We start from the raw sequence: 24,281 nt of genomic DNA, 5'->3' as shown, positions 1-24,281 counted from the left end.
GTACAGCATAGATGGGCTGAATGGCCTCCTTCTGTAGGGATTCTATCTAACTCCAAAGCTAAGTTGCAGGCAGCAAGAACAGACCTCTGCAGCTAGCAGGATCTTTCTTTGAATACGTGGATATTATCAGAGCTTGACTGCAATATTATCCTGAGGATTGAGCGAAGAAGCAGTCGTGGCTTTTCCACCAAGGTCTAACCTTATGATGTCGGTCATGGACCAGAAAAGGTGGGTGGGTGCAATCAACTATCTTTTCTCAAAGTGGAAATGTGAACACAACAGATGTAAAGACCATTAATCAAGAGGCATGGATCCATCAATAAACAACAGAGAATAAACAGAGGCTGGGCTGAGGAAATGGAATAAATTTGCTGCTTTAAAAGGGGATGATCTCCTGTCATCTTATGTCAACTTCTGTCTAAACCAGCACAAAATCAATACACGGTTAGCGTTAAAATACTCGCACTGAATCAGGAAGAAACTCAACAATAATCAGTGGAATATTCTGAAGGTAGTATGTGGGTGAATAGAGCATTTAGGGCAGCACGGTAGCACAGCAGTTAACACTGCTGCCTCAGAGCACCATGGACCCAAGTTTAATTCTGGCCTTGGGTGACTGTCTGTGTGGAGTTTGCACGTTCTCCCCATTTCTGCATGGGTTTCTTCCGGGTGCTCTGGTTTCCTCCAACAGTTCAAAGGTTTAGGTGGATTGGCCATGCTAAATTTCCTCTTAGTATCCCGAAATGTGTAGGTTAGGGGGGTTAAATGTGTGGGATTATGGGGCTGGGGCAGGGGTGAGCCTGGGTAAGATGCTGTTTCAAAGAGTCAGTGTAGACTTGATGGGCTGAATGGCTGCCTCCTGCAGTATAGGGATTCTTTGATTCTATTCCATGATTAGATCACAACAGGCAAGGGGCAGTGACAGAAAACTTGTGATCAGTCTGAGACATCAGGCCGAATTGATAGGGTATCCTTGCACAGATCCCACATCCTGGGATCGACAACCACCAGGGGATGGGGGGGTGGCACAGATCCCACATCCTGGGATCGACAACCACATGGGGATTGGGGGGTGCGGGGGGGGGGGGGGGGGGTGTCTATGAGAAGGGTTCAAGGGGAACAATCCATCCAAACCTCACTCTCTACCAAATGTTTAAACCTGAGCTTGAGTGGCACAACCACAGGATTGATCCAACGGATGAGTTTTGTTAGGCATAAAATGGCACAAGGCTACAGCACTAATTACACCCATCTCACGTGCCCATTGCCCTCATTCAAGCCTCAAACTATCTCTCGGCAGCTGGCTTCAGGGGGCACCACTCACATTTATAGAATGTTATGAAGATGCGAGGAAGCTGGTTCGCCCACCATGACTGCGTCAGATCTCAAAGAGTGAGCCACTAAATCTCATTCCCCCAAATATTTATTCACTTCCTTTTAGAAAAGTTTTTAGTTTTTGCTTCTGCCACTTAACTCCCAACCCTTCCCGTTATTGGAGCAAAACCATTCACAACTTCAGCAACAACAGTGCAAGCAGAATTTTATGGTGGAGGTCATTCGGAAGAAGTAACATTTCCTGTAAGGCACATGAGCAGTGTGAGATAAAGTCCAACAGTCTTTATGGAAATACTTCAATCAAACAAAAAAAAACATTTAAAAGTGTTGTTCAAGTTTAACTGCAAAGTAATTAAGGCAATTAGGGATGGACAACAAATGCTGGCCTTGCGAGCGACACCCACATACCAAGAAAGAAGTGTTTTTAAAAATGCTTAATGTTAATACAGAACTTGAATATATCTGAAAAAAAGAGACATGCTGGCAAAGGAATATGTCTAGACATTGCATCTTTTTTGAATAAACCAAGACAAGGTGGACTTTAACTCCCTGGTGCATTCACCATGGCAACATCCCAACCAATCAGAGCCACTCGCCAACCAATCAGAACGACTGTTGCTCTCTTTGAAATTTGGTGCTCTGGCATCTGTCCTGATCAGTGCCAGACAGCACGTCTGTTTTTAACAGCAAAAAATAACTTCCCCATCATTCTAGGTTTCCAAGGTCAGAGGGTAAAGCAAGGTGTAGGTAACCAGTTGCAGTGTATAATTCTGAATTCCAGGAACAATACTCAACAAGATGCTTGGAGAGATGATGGCTGATGACTTTAATTTGCTGCCCATTACCCAAAAGCTCTGGTAATTTTCAATAACAAGCACTTTCCCTTCAGTAGCACGGGGAGAAATCAGTCCATGGCTGGTCTGAGAGCCCTGAACTGCACAAACTAGTCACCTCTCCATGCAGCTGGCAATAGGGGGCACTGCCAACAATCATAGAATACTATGGCAAGAAGTCTCACAACACCAGATTAAAGTCCAACAAGTTTATTTAGAATCACGAGCTTTTGGAGCGCTGCTCCTTCATCAGATGAGTCACCTGGTGAAGGAGGAGCGGCGCTCCGAAAGCTTGTGATTCCAAATAAACCTTTGGACTTTAATCTGGTGTTGTGAGACTTCTTACCGTGCCCACCCCAGTCCAATGCCGGCATCGCCACATCGTAGAATATTATAATCTAAGAGGAAGCCAGTTAACCAAATGTGGCTGTGACAACTCTCAAAGTGTTACCCACTTAGTCGTATGCCCTTACACTGCATCACTAATGTGTCAAAGCCACCTCACTAATTCCACGATCAGATGTGGAATATCTCCACGGCTACAATTCAAGGTGCAAGACTCATCTGCTCATACTTTTTGTTATATTCTAACTATGTTCTTAAATAACATTTGTTTTAATAAAAGCTTCCTAGTGGGTTAAGTGAATCATACCTGGAGTGAAACATCTTATGCTCACCATAATGCCAAAATCAAAAAAGGTTACGGCCTAGGCTAACCTCACAATATACATAGAATTATAGGATCATACTTTGGAGTTTTCTGATTTGGCCCTGAGCACAGTGTTGTATATCTGATACAATTCAATGTAAATATCTCAGAAATCCAGTTGCCATAGTCTCTCTTTTCACCATACCCTTTTGCTTATTTTGTCAAAAATATTCCCAACGTGACACCGTTAACATTTGTTCTTCTATCTGTCCCGCAATGTTACTTTCCTCTTAAGCAGCAGGTTACTGGTAAATGCTTGTAACAATTCCTTCCGCTAAATAACCCTAACAGCTGGCTGTCAGCAACTATCAACGCACTGCAGGGGAATGTCATAGGACAATCACGGCAGGTTCAGTGTGTAACAGCAACACTTCATAAAACCTCATTAAACGTCTTCAAAGATTGGCTTAGTTGGAATTTTAAAACTCATCCTGCCAACGCCACTAATTGCAAGAATGCCCACAGAATTACAAATGTTAGCTGCAGGTACAACTGCCTTCTAATGATGCATTGGCTGTGCGTTCTACCCCCTAGTCTTAACTTTTGAATTCATAATGCGACACGGTGGCACAGTGGTTAGCACTGCTGTCTTGTAGCACCAGGGACTTGGGTTCAATTCCGGCCTCGGGTCACTGTCTGTGCGGAGACTGCACATTATCCCCATATCTGCGTGGGTTTCCTCCAGGTGCTCCGGTTTCCTCCCACACACCAAAGACGTGCGGGTTAGGTTGATTGACTATGCTGAATTGCCTCTTAGTGTCAGGGAGATTAGCAGGGTAAATATGTAGGGTTTTGGGGATAGAGCCTGGGTGGGATTGTTGCAAGTGCAGGCTCGATGAGCGAAATGATCTCCTTATGCACCGTAGGCATTCTATGATTCTGTGCCAGAACATCCTGCACCTTACTAAAACCACGACAGTTTTGTGGCTCGATTGTGCACTGGGATTGATCAACGATGAATTCATAGACTCATAGAAATCATAGAATCCTTACAGTGCACAAAGAGGCCATTTGTCCCATCGAGTCTGCACCAACAACAATCCCACCCAGGGCCTATCCGTGTAACCCCATGTATTTACCCTGTTAGTCCCCCTGATACTAAGGGTCATTTCAGCATGGCTAATCCACCTAACCCGCACATCTTTGGACTGTGGGAGGAAACCCACGCAGACACGGGGGGAACGTGCAAACTCCACACAGTCACCTGAGGCCAGAATTGAACGTGGGTCCCTGGCGCTTTGAGGCAGCAGCGCCAACGACTGTGCCATTGTGCTACCCACAAATTCCAGATCTTTTCCGACATCAATGTATTCTTGTTCGCTGCAACGTCTGCTGGGCCAACTCGCTGGTGGCCAGACCAACACAGGAGATTGTCTGCAGCCTGTGGTCCTAACTCTGCCTCGAGGTTTGACTGACCGCTCAGCAGGAACATAAACATGTGCTGCATTAATTCAGCTCAACAGGTTTATTTGGTACACGAGCTTTCGGAGCGCTGCTCCTTCATCAGGTGAAGGAGCACCGCTCCCAAAGCTCGTGCCACCAAATAAATCTGTTGGACTTTAACCTGGTATTGTGAGACTTCTTACTAGTCCAGCCCAGCAAGGATACTCGCTGTAATGCCACAATTGAGCGTAGCCACCACAGACCACATTTCCTGAACTGCCCAGTCACTCCTTCTGAAAAATGCATAGACATCAGATGCGAATGGGATAAATCTTCACAATGCAAGCTCACACAAGAAGAATAGGCATACAGAGGCCACCCCAGAAGCTCTGGCACCAGATGCCAGCATGAGGCAGTAACGACTCAGGAAGAATAAAGAAAATTTCAGGGGATTGTTTGAAATTATATCTCAACATCTGTGGGGAAGAACAGGACATCCGATTAGCAGAGAAAGTTCTCACAATAATTTTGCTACTTGTGAGGCAGGCTTGGGTTTGGGACAATAATTCACCGATAGCAGCTCAGTGCTCTGCATTCTTACCTGTGGGTCCCGTAAGTGTTGCTGTCAGCCTGTGAGGAATTCGAGGTGGGATTTTCAGCGCTGTGCGCACCTGGTAATACCTGGCAGGCAGAACAGGAAAGAAAAATTAGAGAAGCCTGTTGTTTTGGCAACACATCTTTTTGCTTTAACAATGAAAAATGCCCTGAACTTTCAGCAGAACGGTCTTATAATAGACCGCTAAAGAGTATGACGGAGTCAAGATGAAGTATTCTTTTGTCTGCAGTATCCAGTCTCCTTCTCTATATTATGACCTTCCTTATTTCACTGTATTACTCGTATTACTATAGCTAGCATAGCTTCACCGAACTTGCCTCTGGTGTCCAAACTAGCCATTTTACATGATTTTATTTCCTACATTCTGACTGTGTTGAAATTAAGACTCATCGAACAATCCCCTACACAGCCACAATTGATCAAAACTGTAGCTTTGACAATCCTTCTTTCCTTCCTAAAATTTGCAGGCCATTTAACCCTGAGGTCAGCATCACCAAACTATTAATTGTTGAATTACCTGATCTTCTTTGCAATGCAGAAATACAACGCTGTGTGAAATAAGAAGCTGAAAACATCTCAAATCCGCTGCAGGACTCAAGAAATTCATGGTCTCATGTGCCAAAAGAAAAAAACTCTCCTGCACTTATGTTACTCTTTCCAATCAAGCAGCCACCATGTCAGTATGTAAGAATAAGATAAATATGTTGTCGAAGAAGAGAGGAACAAAGGGATTTTGGAACAAGGCAGGCACTTTGTCACGGTGACACAGTGGTTAGCTCTGCTGCCTCACAGTGCCAGGGACCCGGGTTCGATTCTCGGTTTGGGTCACTGTCTGTGCGGAGTCTGCACCTTCTCCCTGTGTCTGCGTGGGTTTCCTCCGGGTGCTGCGGTTTCACCCCACAGTCTAAAAGACGTGCTGGTTAGGTGCATTGGCTATGCTAAATTCTCCCTCAGTGTACCCGAACAGGCGACGGAGTGTGGCGATTAGGGGACTTTGACAGTAACTTCATTGCAGTGTTGATGTAAGCCTTCATGTGATACTAAGAAATAAATTTTAAAATAATTAACAACACTGCTCGTGTGGAGAATAAAAATCAACATAGTTTAGTTGGATTGAGCAACCAATTTATAATTTCTGTATAATTCTATTTTAAACAGCCAGTTTCATTGACAGATTTACTGAGGAGACTTTGTTTGGAGCAGAAAATGCCAGAAGGACTGCAGTGAGAAATGATATAAGCCCTGTAGATCAAGATGTGGAATTAGTCTGGGTAGAAATAAGAAATAGTTAAGGAAAGAAGCCTCTGATGGGAGTAATTTATAGGTCCCCAAATAATAGTTCCACAGTGGGGCACAGTATAAACCAGAAAATACTGGGGGCTTGTAAGAAGGTTACAGCAATAATCATGAGTGATTTTAATATATCCATAGATTAGGTTAATCAAATTAGCAAGGGTAGCCTTGAGGGAGAGTTTATTGTATGTATTAGAGATTGTTTCTTGAAGCAATATGTTGTGGAACCAACCAGGGAACAGCCAATTCTAAATTTGGTGTTGTGTAATGAGCAGGAATTAATTAATTACCTCATAGTTAAGGATCGTCTGGGGAAGATTGATCATAGTATGATAGAACTCAAAATTCAGTTTGAGGGCAAGTAACTGAAGCTGGCCAAACACAAAAGCAATTGCAGGTTGAAGATACTTACCCTCGCAATGGAACTGACCAGGTAAAGAATGCAGGGTGTATTTCTCCCAGGCAGTCAAAAACTGCCAGGGCAGCGAGGAGGATGAGAATGCTAGAATTGGGTCCCATCCACCATTTTTAGAGGTTCCCAGTGTCAGCCCAAGCCCATGAAGATATGGCCCATGACATCCAAACCAGCTCACAAATGGATCCAGTGTTAATGCTATGCTATTGTATAATTAGTTACTAGACTGTCCAGTCAGAGTGCAAGAAGCTTAGAATGCTTAGAGAAGTGACTCGTAATACTGTGCCCAAAAGGATAGGTCCAAGGCAAACCCAAAAGGTGCAGCAAGTGGTATGTAGAGCAGAAGGTTCCACTTTTGGTCAACAGTCTCTGCTGAATTAGCCAAGTAAGAAGTCTCACAACACCAGGTTAAAGTCCAACAGGTTTATTTGCTACCAAATAAACCTGTTGGACTTTAACCTGGTGTTGTGAGACTTCTTACTGTGCTTACCCCAGTCCAACGCCGGCATCTCCACATAATGAATTAGCCAATCACAGTGACAGAAATTAGAATGTACGTTTGCCTCGAAAGAGTAAAATAAAGCTGGCTTAGGATCCCCCCTCAATTGCAAGCCAATGATGCCTGCTGCCAAAGTGTGTGTGTGAACACCAGGTGAGAAGAGGCAAGTGTTTGTTGGAATTCGGTCCAGAAGTTAGAAAACCTGCTAAAATTGCTGTTAGCACTGCCAGTCAACAATCTCTCATTTCCTTCAATGTGCAAAGCACATCCCAGGAACAGAATCTCATTTTCCCTCCTGTGGTGATACTGTGCCTTTAAGAAATGTATTTATGTCCTGTTTCATGAGAATAATTATTTTAGCAGTCAGTTCTATTTACTGGTGCCACTTTATCTATAATCAGCAGCCCATGTTTATATTGCAGAAGCATAATTGATCCTAATTGCTGGAATGTTTGTTTTAAACTGGGTTAATGCAGTGTTGTTATTTTAATGTTTTCCCCTGGGGTTTTTCAGAGTGGGGCTTGATTAGGTTGATTGACAGGAATTATCATGTGACTGTACAGGACTGGGCTTACACAGAGAAACAAGCTCAGTTGCTGCTTTGGAGCTTTAGAGAAATGTAGCTCTCTGTCTCTTCCTTTCTCTCTCTGGAAATTGGAGACTATGACTTACCAGAAAACAGGTCTCTTTCTCTGAAGTTCTGCTGTTTAAAGATAGATCTTTCTCTGGAAGCTATTATATGGGAGTCATAAGACAGATGTCTTTCTGTATCTGTCCAGAGGGGTTAAAATGCTGGAAATCTAACACCCTTGTGAGCCTATACGGTTTTTGTGTTAATTGATTCTGAAGAATGTACGTCTGTGCGGATATTGCTTAAATTGGAACTATAGAGATAGCTAGTTGTTAAGAATTGTACATTGTCATGTTTAAGTATTTCAATTGGTAAAAGCTATGCTAATTCCATTTGTTATATTTTAACTGTGTTATTAAATAAAGTTTGTAATGAAAGCTTCCCAGTAGGTTAAGAGAATCACCCTTGGAGCCAAACACCTTATGCTCACACGAATGTGAAAATCAAAACAGAAGTTGGAGGTCCAGGTTAATTTCATAATATAGTTTAGAGTTTCTAATCTGGTCTCTAACACTGCAGCCAACTGTAGGGAGACCGAATTCATAATGTTCAGACCTTGCTGGTTTACCCCATTTTCTGACTGATTATTAATTGGTGTCAACCTTTGTTCTCTTCCACTTTTCAGCCAAATCAGATTTGTATTTTGACTTTCAAATTCCTGCACATTAAACCTTCCTGCCACCCCTTCATTCGCTGTATAAAACAAGATAGCTTCTGCAAAAGCAATCTACTAGTGATGCTTGAAATAGGCTTGTGATGAAGGTCTCTGTTAAATTGTGCAGAGTAATGGGTTAATGGATGTTTGGGATGTAATGAGACCATGATGACATTAATGATGTAACTGTGACATCAGTAGCCAGATGAGGAAGAGGTTCAAAGACAGCGAGGAGCAGGAATGTCTGTCTTCTGCACATCATGTGCTTCCCCTGAGGTCCTTGTAAATAGTTCTTAATAAAAGGTTGGAAGCTAAACCACCAACTACTCAAGTCCGTCAAAGCCCCATTAACATTCTGTATGATTACAAAGCATGGGATGAGTAAAGCCTCACTAACCCTTGGCAACAACATTTGAAAAACACAACAAATTATTTCCTTCTTTTCAATGTGGACTGCCCGCATGTCCCTCAAAAAGACAAATAACACATCTTGAGTTATGAGAGCCTAAGAGCAAGTTGGCAAAAGGCTTAGGAACATTTACTTGTGCATGAGGTACTGCTGTGTCTTAATCAACTAAAAGCACAAAGAATTAGCAAACCCCTTGCTGCATCGTCTGCTAGGATCACCCTAATTGTTGGGCATTGCCTTACAGGGAAATTCTTGGAACCCATAACCCAAACTCGAAACGCCAAGGGAGAGAATCCTTGGACAGCACCCATTGATTCATCAAAGGCAAGTTGTGTTTGACAGATTTAATTGAGTTCTTTGAGGCAGTGACTGGTTGGAGTGGAAATGTAGCTTGATGTATTGCATATGGATTTGCAGGTGTTTCATAAGAGACCGGTTAGAAACATTCAGGGCTGTGGTATGAAAGAAAACGTAGCAGCGTGGATAGAAAGTTGATTGATGTGCAGTCTTTGAGGAAATGGTTGTTGCTCGGTCTGAATAATTGGAAGTGCTCTGTCTTAACAATTGTTCTTGATACAATTTTGCTTTTGAAATATATAGATTTCGCAACAGGGAATAGAATCTCAAAATTTTCTCAGGCTACAGAATAAAGAGCCTTGGCGTACAGTTGGCTACATGCGAAATTAAGGATGATAGATATTCACTTTCCTCCCTATTTTCTCAGCATAGCCTAGGTTATCCTGTCAGCCTAATTGGAAACACTTCTGAGAGATAGGATGAAAACTGTCACTTAGAAAGGCACGGAGTAATCAAGGTCAGTCAGCAAGGAATTGTTCAGGGAAGATTATGACTGACTATAACGTGATTTAATCTTTTGAGAAGGTAACGAGGAGGATTAATGAGGGCAGTACTGGCGATATGATCTATGTTGATTTTAGCAAGGCTTCTGACAAGGTTCCATGAGACAGATCGGCTAAAAAAGAGCCCATGGTATCCAGGGAATGTAGCAAGCCAGAGACAAAATTGGCTCAGTGGCAGGAAACAAAGGGCAATTGTTGATGGATGATTCTGTCACTGGAAAGCTGTTTGCAATGGGGTTCCACGGGGCTCCGTACCAAGCCCTCTGCTTTTTGTGATATATATTCATGATTTAGACTTAAATATAAGGGCATGATCAAGAAGTTTGCAGATGGCACAAAAGTTGGCCACATGATTGATAGTGAGGAGGAAAGTTGTTGACAACAGGAAGATATCAATGGACTGGCCCAGTGGGTAGAAAAGTGGAAAATAGAATTCAACCTGGAGAAGAGCGAGATGAACCATTTGGGGAGGTTTTAAAGTTTATTTATTAGTGTCGCATGTAGGCTTACATTAACCCTACAATGAAGTTACTGTGAAACTCCCCTCATCGCCACACTCCGGTGCCTGTTCGGGTACACTGAGGGAGAATTAAGCATGGCCAATGCACCTAACCAACACATCTTTCAGACTGTGGAAGGAAACCAGAGCACCCGGAGGAAACCCACACAGACACGGGGAGAACGTGCAAACTCCAGACAGACAGAGACCCAAGCTGGAAATTGAACCCCGGTCCTTGGTACTGTGAGGTAGCAGTTTACTCAGCTTGAGGTAACTTAACATTTTCCCCAGTGTTACATTATCCCCAATATTACTAATTAGTGCCCTTGACTTTAGAAATTCTCATCCCTGTTTCCAAGGCACAATATTATGATTCCACATTGACATCTTTTCAACAGAATGCAATTTTGGGACGCTAAGAAGGTGTGCAGCACTTGAAAATATACAGTTATCAGTTCCAACATTAATTCACCCTTATTGAAAGGAAGTATTTGGGTTAGAACAACTTTGGGATAGAAGCAAATAAAACACTGGATAGATCATTCAAGGATGGGTTTTCTCCGGGTGCTCTGGTTTCCTTCCACAGTCTGAAAGATGTGTTGGTTAGGTGCATTGGCCATGCTTAATTCTCCCTCAGTGTACCCGAACAGGCACCGGAGTGTGTCGATGAGGGGAGTTTCACAGTAACTTCATTGTAGGGTTAATGTAAGCCTACATGGTGACAGAAAAAGTAATAAAGCTAAAATATGGATTCTGTACACTGCAATCTAACAACATTTATTTTTGTCTCCCCCTCCCATTCCTTCATCTCCTATCCTGAATCTACCACCTTCTACAGGACATGGTTGTGAAGCTGCCAGCAGCCTTTAATACACCATCACAATTGCCCCAGGAAGACAAAGAGGGAGAGAGAATGAGCCAAGGGTTCAAATGCAATAACTATTTTCACAGTGGATCAGCTGGCAACAGATTGTCAAATAATATAAGAAGAAATGCAAAGTGTTCTGCACTGTACAGGAGCTAGATTGCATTGAGACACAATTAGCCATTCTTAATATGCAAGTCCAGAAGGTGAATTTGTACTTGGTGAAAGGAATTGCAGCCAAGTCGATCCGAGCTTCAATACGATCTTTCTACGCATTTCTTTTCCAGAAGAGAACAGTGGATGTTGATCAGGAAATTTAGAACATAAGAAATGGGAGCCAGAATAGGCCATGCGGCTGGATTAATCTTTGTCCTCCCCAGCCCAAGGACGTTGGAGCTAAAGTCAGCGCCACAACTGCCTGCCTGGCTGAGCCTGCAAACTGCGGTAACAGCCACCATTTAATTAAGTACAAAGAGATGGGATATTAATTTAGAATTTGAGAGAATGGAAAGCAAAATTGACAAGAAACTTGCTGGCTAAAATGGTACTGTAATGCAGTTTAAAAGCAATCAATCAATTTAAATGCTGCAATCTAATATCTTAAGGTTTGCTTGTGGCATGTCATTCCATTTTCTCCAGTTACTTTCATTTAATATTGAAAATGCTTTTCGCTTTTACCAATAAGTGGTTGCTGATGGAAGGGACCAGGCAGGGGGTTGGTTTTTAAAAAAAATCTCGGCAGTTTTCTCGTGTGCTAAAATTATTGTCCAATCCGGTTATTCAGTTGCACTGTACCCTTTGGAACCTCACATTCAGCGGACATTTTCAGCCACTTTCCTTCAGCATTTTCGATGGTGTTTAAGTAGAAGGAGGATAATCCACCCCAATTTAGCATTTAACTGCAACTCAGAATGACCATTTTTTGAGCTGGCTGGCACAGTTAAATAAGGCAATAACAACATGGGCCCATTGTTCCCTTCTTTCGCATGGCTGGGTGCAGAGCTACAGCTAGAATGGGGTTACCATCGGCCAGAAACTCAACTGGACTCACCATCTAAACACAGTGGCTACAAGATCAGGTCAGAGACTAGGAATGCTGCAGCGAGTAACTCACCTCCTGACTCCCCAGAGCCTATCTACCATCTACAAGGTACAAAACAGGAGATGGAATACTCCCCACTTGCCTGGATGGGTGCAGCTCCAGCAACACTCAAGAAGCTTGACACCATCCAAGACAAAGCAGCCCGCTTGATTGGCACCACATCTACAAACATTCAATTCCTCTACCACTGACACTCAGTCGCAGCAGTGTGTACTATCGACTAGATGCACTGCAGCAATTCACCAAAGGTCCTTAGATAGCACCTTCCAAACCCACGACCACTTCCATCTAGAAGGGCAAGGGCAGCAGATAAATGGGAACATCACCAGCTACAAGTTCCCCTCCAAGCCACTCACCATCCTGACTTGGAAATATATTGCCGTTCCTTCGTAGTCGTTGGGTCAAAATCCTGGAATTCCCTCCCAAACACCATTGTGGGTCAGCCCACAGAACATGGACTGCAACAATTCAAGAAGGCAGCTCACCATCACCTTCTCAAGGGCAACTAGGGATGGGCAATAAATGCTGGCCAGCCAGCGCCACCCATGTCCCACGAATAAATAAAAAAATATTTACATCAGGGTGGTCGAGCAGGATATATCAAGTGTGACGGTGTGTATTGCTGTCAAACCTCCTCCTCCTGGCAAGTTATGTTGCAGCTGGATGGAACTTTAGTTAAGCCACATTAGAAATATTGTGTACGGTTCTGATCGCCACACTACCAGAAAGATGTGGAGGCTTTGGAGAGGGTGTAGAGTGCAGGAGATTCTTCTCTGAACTCCCACTGAAAAAAACAGCGTGATTTACTCCAGTTTTCATGCGAATTCAACACTTAGAATTTTTTGGGGAGAATTCTGCCCACAGCCTTTTTCCCAGGGTAGAGGACATAGGATTAAGGTGAGAGGAGAAAGATTTATCAGGGACCCGAGGGGCAACTTCTTCACCAGAGGGTGGTGCGTATATGGAATGAGCTGTCAGAGAAAGTGGTTGAGGCAGGTACAAATGCAACATTTAAAAAGCATTTGGATAAGTACATGGTTGGGAAAGGATTAGAGGGATATGGGCCAAACGTGGGCAATTGGGACTAGCTGGGAGAGCACTATGGTTGGCATTGACCAGCTGGGCTGAAAGGCCTGACTCCATGCTTTATTACTCTATGACTCTCTGAATTTAGTTTAGAAAGGCATTATGTGTCAGTGCAGGTTTGGTGGGCTGAAGGGCCTGTTCCTGTGCTGTGCTATTCTTCACTCCATATTAATGAGTGAGACATTGAGTCATTATGTGTTTTGTGGTCTCTTCTCAGTGAGCGCAGTCACACACAGGAGAGTCTTAAATTTTCCATTTGTGCATCAGGTATCCGCATCTGCCATGGTTTGTGCATCTTAGGGATGCCTAAAATGTCCGTGGGAGGTTGAAACCAGGGATTTTCTGTGTTGGGTCTTTCACAAAGTGCTTGTGACTTCTTGTCAGGACCATTAATTTTTCCAAGCTCATGCAGCATGAAAATCACATTGCCTGAGGTTCGATGTAAGGGTCCAAAAGGGCTACAAAGCAGAGGGGCGGGATAGTGGTGGTGAGGTCCTGGTAGTGGGGAGGTGGTTTTTTACCCCAATTCGCTGAGCTTCACAGAGTATTATTGCGTCATGATGGATAATTGGGTTGGGGGTGGGGGTTTGTGTGATATGTGCCAGTAGGATAGCCAGGGTTTTAGGGTTGACTTGAAGGCCCCAGTGATGCATCTCATTGCAGTGTTCAGTTGAACATTAACTGGTGCACAGTGTGCAGTTGCAGACGTAATGATACTGTGCCTTTAAGAAAGATATGTATGTCATGTTTCTTGTCAGAGGTATGTTTAGAATTCAGATCTGTTTTGCAGGGTGCCAATTTGCCGAGCAAAACCTTTAAACTGGTAGCTGGGAGCACAGGATAAATACTCATTTTAAACATGTTGTTTAAGCAGAGCTAATGCATTTGTGTTTATGTGGGTCGTCCCCTGGGGGTTTAAATGTTGAGGTTTAATAGGGGTGATTGATAGGAACAAAGCTAAACTTACAGGGACAAAACTGCTGTTTCAGTTTCATTTTAAAATATGCAGTTGCTGCTTGGGCTGCCAGGAGCAAATAGGTGTCTCTCTGTTCCTCTCTGTCCAGAGGTGTTCTGGAAGCTCCAGGACTGTTAACGTAATATAAGCAAGTATACCTGTGTTTTGCTGACTAATTTTAAAGAGGGCGTTAAGGCTATAAGAGGGATGTTGCTTGAATTGGAACTCATAGCGATAGGTTAGAAGTTAAGGTTTGTATCTTGTCATGTTTAATTATTGTTCAATTATTAAAGGTCAAGCTAATTAATTTGTTCTCGTTAAAAACAGTGTTGTTAAATAAAGTTTGTTTTGATAAAGACTTCCCAGTTTGTCAATAGAATCGCGCCTCGATTGAAAAATCTTATCCTCACACTAATGTCAAAAATAGAAAATTGTTGGTGTCTGGCTTCGTTGCAATTTTTGATCTGGTGTCTTAACACAGAGTACACAAAAGCTACTGCTGAGGTCCATAGTACTAGTGTTCCAAATTCCATAGGACTGGAGTCTCTCCAATTGATTCTGCCAGTTTCTGGATCAGATTGACTCTTGATTTAATCTTGGTGGCTCCTTTTTCTTGTGGCTGTGGAAGACTACCGTGTGGTCCAGCTTCACTTTGAGATAGGTCGGACTGGAGCCATGTCACAAAAAGTTGCCACAGAAGGTCGTTCAGGGTGCGTTTAGCATACTTGTTATCAAGATGAAATGTGGTGACTTGTTTTGTGGGGGTTTGGTTTGAGCCTCCATTGCTTGAAGTAGTCAGACATGCTGTTGAGGTCACAGTTCAAAGTAGACTCAACTTCATCGAAGGCAGCTGCTTGTGTTGCCAGGGAAAGATAATCCGCATATTCAAATTTGCACCATCTTGTTGGTGCCATGTCGCGCAAGTAGATGTTGGAACGTGTCATTGCCAGTACTGATCCTTGTAGCAGTCCACTGTTGAGGGATCGAGGTGAGCTAACTGTGTCCCCCTCTACTGCTCAGAAATCAACTAAAGCAGGTGTAATCTTTTGGGGCAAGAGGATGATCCTTCCAGGTTTCAGCATCAGGTCTTTAATTCAGGCCATGTCAGAGGCCATTAACAGATCAATGAAGGCTGCACCAGTCTGGAGTTTCCTCTGAACACTGCCCCCGATGTGCATTGTGTGGGTAAGAGATTTAAGACAGAGGCCTATCCTTCAAGGATAAGGGCCTTGGTGGGATTGTGGTCGGTGAAGACTCGATGGGCCGCATGACCTCCTTCTGCGCTGTAGTATTCTATGATCACGGGAGGGCTGATTCTCAGTAGAATGGTACAATCTCGGAGTTTGTATGATACGCACAGGAATAACATCAGCCGATACCTTGCTGGGTCATCGATCAGCTTATTAGGTTTTTGGCTCAACTAGGCCATCGCCTCCCACACTGCTTTTTGGATGCACCCTGATTCCATGGCTTTGCTGCCAACTTCGCAAACCACTGGAGTCCATTTGGGCCTAGCTGTTGAAGAAATTCCAGGGGAGATTCCATCTCCGTGAGCCGCCTTCCCTTTCCTCGTTGTCACTAACCCTTCCTTCACCTCATCCATGCTGATGTGGGTGGGGGCTAGAGGAGGACTCAAGGTTATTGTCCAGGCTGGTTGACGATGTACCTCTCTCTTGGTGTTCTTGTCGCGAGGTCCTTCTGAACTCTCTGCTAACTTGGAGGCTATGGAGTTGTGTCCGACTTCTGGGGCTTGTTATTCCATAGGATTAGTTACATTCCCTGCCACGGACTTAGAAATTGTTATCAACTGCACCTATTTTTCAGACAGTGCTTCGATATTGTGCCATTGCTGACTGGTTACCCTTTACCTGCCCTCCACTTTTTCTAGGCACAGTACAATTGGTTTCTCAGTGTGGATTTGCTTTTATCATTGCTTTTTGCAAGAGGTGGAGCAGCGGTGGAAGGCCACAAGAGTGAGAGTACATTTTTGGCGTAAGGACAGCTAGTGTTCTCTGCAGTTGAGAGTATGGGATCCAAAGGCAGTGTGCCTGCTCGGTGCCAGGCTTATTGTTATCTCCTCAGAGCTGGAGAAGAGTGCGAGGGGAAGGATCCAGTTGTAATAATCCACCTTGGTACCAACGACATAGGTTAGACTAAGACAGAGTCTTTGCTGGTGGAGTGTGAGCAGCTCGGCTAAATGGAAAAGCAGAAGCACAAATGCAGAATTCTCTAGATTAATATCTATAGCCACCAGTAAATTGGCATAGTATCAATAGATCAAATAGTTGTTTGCGGGGCTCACAAGATTGCTGTATGAGAAATGATGCACTGGCATCAGGTGCTATACCACTGGGAGCTACAATGTATAGCACAGGGTATAAATCAAGGAATAATGGCTACTTGTAGGAAAGGTACTGCAATAATTGTGGGTGATATTTTGGGTGGCATGGTGTTGCAGTAGTTAGCATCACTGCCTCACAGCGCCAGGGACTCGGGTTTGATTCCAGCCTTGGGTGACTGTCTGTGTGGAGTTTGCACCTTCTCCCCGTGCCTGTGTGGATTTCCTCAGGGTGCTCCGGTTTCCTCCCACAGTCCAAAGATGTGTAGGTTATTTGGATTGGCCATGATAAGTTGTCCCTCGGTGTCCCAAGATGTGTAGGTTAGGAAGATTAATGGGGTAAATGTGTGGGGTTACATGAATAGGGCCTAGATGGGATACTCTGTCAGAAAGGCAGTACAAATTTGATAGGCTAAATGGCCTCCTTCTGCCCTGTAATGATTATATGATTCTGTGCTGTTATTCTTCAAATAGATTGGACAAAGCAAATTGACAAAGATAATCTGAAGCATCATCATCCTAACAATGCAGGGCCATAAAACAAATCCCAGAAAGTATCTGAGGCCCAGAGTAAAAATAAACAAACCCCCATTTAAACCATTGAAACAGCAATAAAATGACTTCCAGCAGGCAACCCAGCAACAATGAAACCAAAAGGCCTGCTTACAACCACAGAGACCATGACTGAAAAAATAAATTTCTTAAAGGTGCACCAACATCACATGACTACAAAATTCACTGCTCACCAAGCCCCTGTAGCCTACAGCACTAAACATATTCTGCCAAGAGAGAATACTGGTGTTCAAATAAATTTATTGATGCGTTTCAAGTATTCAAATAAACAGTTTTTGATGTCTTTCTTTTTGAAAAATCAATTAGATTTTCTTATCATGTCATGTGCAAAATTTTAACCAAATAAAGTATGAAGTTACTGCGCACAAGGTTGTGACTCACACAACTTCCAGGCCTGAATCCCTAATTATGTATTGAACCATAGCAATGTTGTCTTAGTGTCAAAATAATCGCCTGCTAGCTAACTAATATTGAATCAGGAACAGGAACTCACCAAATTAATGTCAACAAAATAACAGCAATGGAGAAAATAATGGTGCTGAAGAGAAGCAATTCGCCATGATCAAATAGTTTACATTCCAGGGTTTTAATGCAAGTCGGTGAATACAAGGTTCAGTACTCATAACTATAATCTTACAACATTTTCTCAATTCAGGAAGTTGTTATTTATTTATTAATGTTATAGGATGTGGGCGTCACTGGCTAGGCCAGCATTTATTGCCCATCCATTTCAGAGGCCATATGGAAGTCAACCACATTGCTGTCGCTCTGGAGTCACATGTAGGCCAGACTAGGTAAGAACAGCAGATTTCCTTCCTTAAAAGACATTAGTGAACCAGATGGGTTTTTACAACTATTACATAGAATCCCTACAGTGCAGAAGGAGGCCATTCAGCCCATCAAGCCTGCACCAACAACAATCCCACCCAGGCCCTATCCCCATTACCTTATGTATTTAACCTGCTAATCCCCTTGACACCAAGGGGCAATTTAGCATGGCCATCAACCTAAGCTACACCGGACTGTGAGAGAAAACCGGAGCACCTGGAGGAAACCCATGCAGACACAGGGAGAATGTGCAAACTCCACACATTACAATGGTTTCAAGGTCATCATTAGACGTTTTTTAAATTCCAATTTCTTATTGAATTCAAATGTCACCATCTGGCAGGGCGGGATTCAAACCTGGGTCCCCAGAGCATTACCCTGGATTACTAGACCAGTAACAATGCCACTATGCCACAGCTTCCCTTCATTTCAATTGGAAAAGGGAGATGGGGAAACTAGAAAATTAGAGGCCAGCTAATGTTTCTGTTTTGTTGACAGAAATTAATCGAATTGATCATTAAGGAGAGGGTGAATAAACACCTGTAAAATTCTGAGCTAATCGGAGGAAGTGAACACAAATTGGTAGGTCATGTCGGCAAATGTGATTTTAAGTTTTTGAAGAGATCACTGAAGTACTGGACAGCAACATGCCTACATACTCTATGTATATGGATTTCCAGAAGGCAGCTGAGAAAGTCCTTCAAAAAAGAGTGATAGCTAAAGGTGCAGCTCAATGAACTGAAGACAAATTATTGATCTGAAATGGGCTATGACAGGAGACAAAGAATAGGGATAATGGCTAAGATTGACAGCATGTAACTCGTAGTATCCTGTGCCTCTGATTACTCCCTGCATGTATTAACGATGTAGATGGTGGGATAGAAAGCAACACATCCAATCTTTGTAATGACATAATGCTTTGTAAATAGTGTCAGTGGAAGCGTAAAATTATAAAGATATTAATAGATTAAGCGACTGGGAAAAGCTGTGGCGAATAGCTTTCAACGTAGGTAAATGTGTCATCATCCACTATAGACCTAAAAAGAAAAGAACAGGGAACATTCAAAATGGGTGAAAAGTCAGAAACAGCGGAGTTTATTAGAGGCAAGAATGTACAAAGATCATTAAAATGCTATGAACGTGTGCAGAAAATAAGGTACAGGATTATTGGGATGCTGGCCTTTATACCTAGAGGGGTACAGCTGTCGAAAGCTGGAATACTATAAGGAAATTTGGACCATCACTCCTGATGAAGGATATGTTGGCCTTGGAGGGACTGCAGGAATAGATTTACTGGAGTTATAATTTAACCCTTCGAGTTGAGGTACGAGAAGAGATTACAACCAGGATTACATTCCTAGAATTAAGAGGGTTCGGAGACAAATTGATGGAAATTTTCAAGATATTAAGAGGCTAGAATAATTATCAAGAAAAATTATGCTCAGCGATTGTGAAGCTTAAGACTGGACAGCATAGTTTAAATATTAGAGACAGACATTTCAGGAGTGAAATCAAGAAACAAATGCCTTGAAAAAGATGGCATTAGTTTGGAATTATCTTCCGCAAACAGCAATTGAAAGTAGATTAATTGTTCATTTTAAATCTGTGATTGACAGATATTTTTAACCTAATGTAATAAGGAATATGGAGAAAATGCGGGTATTTCAGAATAAGTTCAAAGATCAGCTATGATCTCACTGAATAATGAAACAGGCTCAAGGGACTAAAATTTTAAGAACTACAATCTAGAAATTATGAATAACATTTTAGCAGATAAATATTCAATGTGTTCACGAGTTCTGACTGGTAGTTTAATGCAGCTATTAAAACGCATTTATTTTAAATTGATTAATTTCTCCACTGAAGTAGTGGACAGTTGTTTGTCACATAAACACATCATGCATCATTGGGTTTAAAAATTCAGACATGATCCAATTTCGAAACAAAGTGCTTTCCCTTATGTTTAGGATATGAATGATGTCAATGGGGAAAGATGTTGTTGCAATTGTACAGGGTTTTGGTGAGGCCTCACCTGCAATAATTGCTACAGTTTTTTCCCCTAACCTTAAAAAGGATACAGTAACATTGGAGGCAGTTGGAAGGAGATTCACCAGGCTAATTCCTGGGATGAGAAGAATGTCCCATCAAAAGAGACTAAATAGTCTGGGTCTGTATTCCTTGGAGTTCAGAAGAGCGAGGGGTGACCTTATTCAAACATATATGAGCCTGAGGGGGCTTGACAGGGTAGATGGTGAGTGGGAGAGTCTCGAAAAAGGGGACATAGCTACAAGATAAAGGGCTGATCATTTAAACCGAGGTAGAAATTTCTTCTCACAGAGGGTAGTGAATCTTTGGAATTCTCTGCCCTAAAAGAAAGGAGGTTGGATCATTAGAAATATTTAGAGGGGAGGTGGATAAATATTTAATCGATCAAAAAATACAAGGCTATGGGGAAATGGCACAAAAAAAGGAGTTGAAGCCGGCATAGATTAGCCATGTTTATATTGAATTGCGGGGCTTGGTGGCTTATTCCTGCTTCTATTTCTTGTGTTCTTATGTGAAATACAGTCCCATGTTTACATTCTGTTAAGCAAAGGTATAAGAACATCAGAAAACATGAAATTATGAAAGAACTTGTGCTTCATCAAGTCTGCTCTCCAATGTATAAACCACTTCATTGACTCTCTGGCATATTTTGATTCATGAAGGTAAATTCTAAATCAACATTTCTCAAGATAAATTAAACAAATTTCAATAATATGAACCCATTGTTACATTTCTACTATTAAATCTTGGCTGGCTGCCCTCAGACAACTGCAAACTCTTAATAAGAGGGTTATTTCTTTAACTTATTCTCACGAATCAGGATAACATTGGCAAAAGTGCATGTACTTTTGAACCCTTGTTGTCTGATGATGTGTGCGCTGGTCAGTGGCTTTCAGGTAACTTCAGAGCACATTCAGCCTGACTGCCAACACCTCCACCGTTCCCCTCACAACCCATGAGCAACTAAGGAGCGTCGACTCAAGTCTACTACAGAGAAAACCAGCAAAAAGTGGCATATTCACTTCCTTGAAAGGCTGTAGGAAACCAGACATCTATGTATGGCAACCCACAGCTTTCAGGTGTTTTTTTCCCCCAATTGCTGCCATTGGCATAATATGTTAACGGTCTCACAGAAAAAGAATGTCCACTTGATCACAGTGCTAAATAGTGAATCAAATTGACCAGATCAAAACACTGTCTCAACAATCTTCTCATTGCCTGCCAGTTCATCCATCCAAGCACTTCATATCTCAAATTGGCTTCTTTCCAGAATTAAATGCTGATGTGAGCAGCAATTGAATTGGGAAAGGGGGAGGGAAATGCAAAGCATGATGTACCTGAGAGTTGACAGATACATTCATTATTGTCATAATGCTCTCTCTCTCTCTCCTCTTATCCCAGTATCAAATCAAATGGGTAAGCAAGAGATCCTCATCATAAAGATAAATAAAGAACATTTACTAGCAATGGCAAACACAGTAGGGATAGAATAATGAACAGGTTCAATTCTATGTATTTGGAAGTAAATTCCTAATGTTTAAAGTTTATTTATTAGTGTCACATGTAGATCTACATTAACACTGCAATGAAGTTACTGTGGAAATCCCCTAGTCGCCACACTCCGGCGCCTGTTCGGGTACACCAAGGGAGAATTTTGCATGGCCAATGCACCTAACCAGCACGTCCTTCGGACTGTGGGAGGAAACCGGAGCACCCGGAGGAAACCCACGCAGACACGGGAATGTTAATTGTGGTTCATTCATGATGTCCTTATCTTTGATTTGATTTATTATTGTCACATGTATTAACATACAGTGAAAAGTATTGTTTCTTGCACGCTATACAGACAAAACATACCGTTCATAGAGAAGGAAATGAGAGAGTGCAGAATGTAGTGTTGTTATGTTCGTTATTAGGAGACTTCTTACATTCTTGAAGCAAACGCAAACACCGACTGTATTGAAACCAAATAAGTTTTATTCTCTTACATATGCAAGATGGCAACTTCTACTACGTAACCTCCACTCGATGCTGGGAGCCAGTTAGCAGAAGTTCCCCTGATCCAGAGGGCGGTCCTCCTTTATCCCAATCGCATGTTTACAACATTCTAGATTGATACGTCATTTGGGGCGTGATTAGCACTGCTGTCAATAGCCAATCAAGTCCCCCAGCAACACTTAGTTACAATTAACTTCCAATCACATTTTTACATAAACAAAATTCATTACTTCATTGTTTCGGTTGATTTTTTGAAGCTAAGCAAACCACCAAATTGGCCATTTTCTCCTTCTTGGGGCTTTCTGGAGCTTTTTAGAGACACTGGCTAACCACAAACTGAGTGCAGTCAGTCACGTACTATTTCCCAGTGATCAAAGCGCAAGCACTAAGTTAGTCATTTTAGAAGGACAAGGGGGCCCAAGCTGAATGCCAAGCTAGCTTAAAATGGAAGAAGGTGCTGTTAGCTGCACCCTACAAGCTCTTGTAACATAAGATGCCCAAAATTTCAACCCCTTAATATCTCAGTGTTAACAGTTTTGGCTAGGGTGCAGAGAAATGGAATGGAAGGTAAGTCCATTCAAAAGTCTGACAGCAACAGGGGAGAAGCTGTTCTTGAGTCAGTTGGTACGTAACCTCAGACTTTTATATCTTTTTCCCGAAGGAAGAAGGTGGAAGAGAGAATGTCCGGGATGCGTGGGGTCCTTAATTATGCTGGCTGCTTTGCCGAGGTAGCGGGAAGTGTAGACAGAATCAATGGATGGGAGGCTGGTTTGTGTGATAGATTGGGCTATATTCACGACCTTTCCTGGCAGTTGCCATTTTCCATATCAAATACTCTGCATTCAATAACAGGTCAACAGTTCCTTTTAATGTTATGTTTGACAAAGTTGAAGGGCTGCTTTAAGGAACCTTTATCCTTTATAGGATGCAAGAATCAGACCTAAAAATTGTCTCCCACTGACAAGCAGGGCCTGATTAATCATTGTGATTTGAGGGAATTAAAATTTCATCCTCAGTGTAAGCCTAAACCACCCACCCTTGGATTAAATACAAGTAAATACCTATGCTGCCTAAACAACACATCTCAAACATAATGTGCAATCTTAGAAGAGCATAGGTGTTCTGAATTTCAAGGAATGCGATCGAAGTTCTGCTTCCTTCAGCCCATGTGCACTTCCAATAGGGGTTATTTGCCAACCAGAACACTGGAGGAAACCCACACAGACACAGGGAGAACGTGCAAACACCACACATACAGTCACCCAAGATCGAAATCGAACTCTGGTCCCTGGTGCAGTGAAACAGCAGTGCAAATCACTGTGCTACCGTGCCATCCCAATGGATTCTATGAATGGATTCTATGGAGACATCAAGCAGTTGCTGGCAGTATAGGAACACCAGAAATATCATGGCATTTACAATGGGCAAAGATGTTCCTTCCCATGGTTGCACCAATCTAATGAGCTTCAGTCATTAAAATACAAACGGTGATACCACAGACCATCTGAATTTGTTTTTCACCTGTACAACTTACCAGGTTCAATGTTCACCAGACACTTGTACACTGTAAGTGAGTGAAACCCATTTATGCTTTCAGGAAGTGTTTGATTGATGATAACCAAATGGACAAGGAAGAAACTGCAAGCATTGGAGAACATGTTTTTAAAATATTTTTTTTTTCTTTTTGGGAAAGGCCCTGACTAAAGTTTTCAATTTGATTGCAATGGCAAAATCTGATTTGCTTAACATTGTTTCATTTAAAGTTGTACTTTTCAGGAACTCAGTCACAATATTAAGTAAGGAATTTACACACTATCCATTTCTGATCTCAAGGGGATCCTACCATTACACCTGTGGATTATAACACTGCATTACTAGACAATGAGTCATAAGGATACCATGCAAGATCACCTGTGGAAAAGGCCAGGATCATTGAACTCCACAACATGTACTGCCATAATTTACGAACAGTATATTCTGCATCCAATTGATGTGCCTTACTAATGTCAAATAACACAAAACTATCATAAACGTGGGAATGCAGCATTTAAAAGTCTCACCCTCGCTGAAAGAGGTCAACATTGTAGAACTTGTGCAGTTCGACTGAAAACTCAACAGTTCCTTGTACTTCAGACATGATCTGTCCCAGTGCATCACCTGGAATTAAAGAAACCAAAGAGCAAGTTACATCACAACCAGGAATTGTTTTGGTAACATTAGAAAATGGTGTACTTAATAAACCTGAAGGCATTCCTTATAATAACTCATTCTATTTTACCACCGTAATCCTATCTGTATTAACTCGCTATCTTTTGCTCAGAGCACACTATGCTCTCTTACTAAAGACATTCAC

The 24,281-nt window shown here is 42.4% G+C and overlaps 1 protein-coding gene across 1 annotated transcript in view; it reads right to left on the bottom strand.

Moving 5' to 3' along the window:
* Nucleotides 1-24,281, bottom strand: part of fam135b (family with sequence similarity 135 member B) — a 411,827-nt gene that overhangs the window by 265,899 nt on the left and 121,647 nt on the right. Inside the window, exons 2-3 of the mRNA XM_078217023.1 lie at nucleotides 23,989-24,085; nucleotides 4,862-4,941 (exon numbers count right to left, since the gene is read on the bottom strand). Coding sequence (XP_078073149.1) covers nucleotides 4,862-4,941; nucleotides 23,989-24,065 — 157 coding nt within the window. The 5' untranslated portion in view covers nucleotides 24,066-24,085. The remainder of the gene's footprint in view (nucleotides 1-4,861; nucleotides 4,942-23,988; nucleotides 24,086-24,281) is intronic.

The sequence above is a fragment of the Mustelus asterias genome, chromosome 7 (assembly GCF_964213995.1).
Source record: "Mustelus asterias chromosome 7, sMusAst1.hap1.1, whole genome shotgun sequence".
NCBI classification, from domain to species: domain Eukaryota; kingdom Metazoa; phylum Chordata; class Chondrichthyes; order Carcharhiniformes; family Triakidae; genus Mustelus; species Mustelus asterias.
Note: the sequence above shows the minus strand (reverse complement) of the source record. Positions and strands in the feature narration are given on the sequence as shown.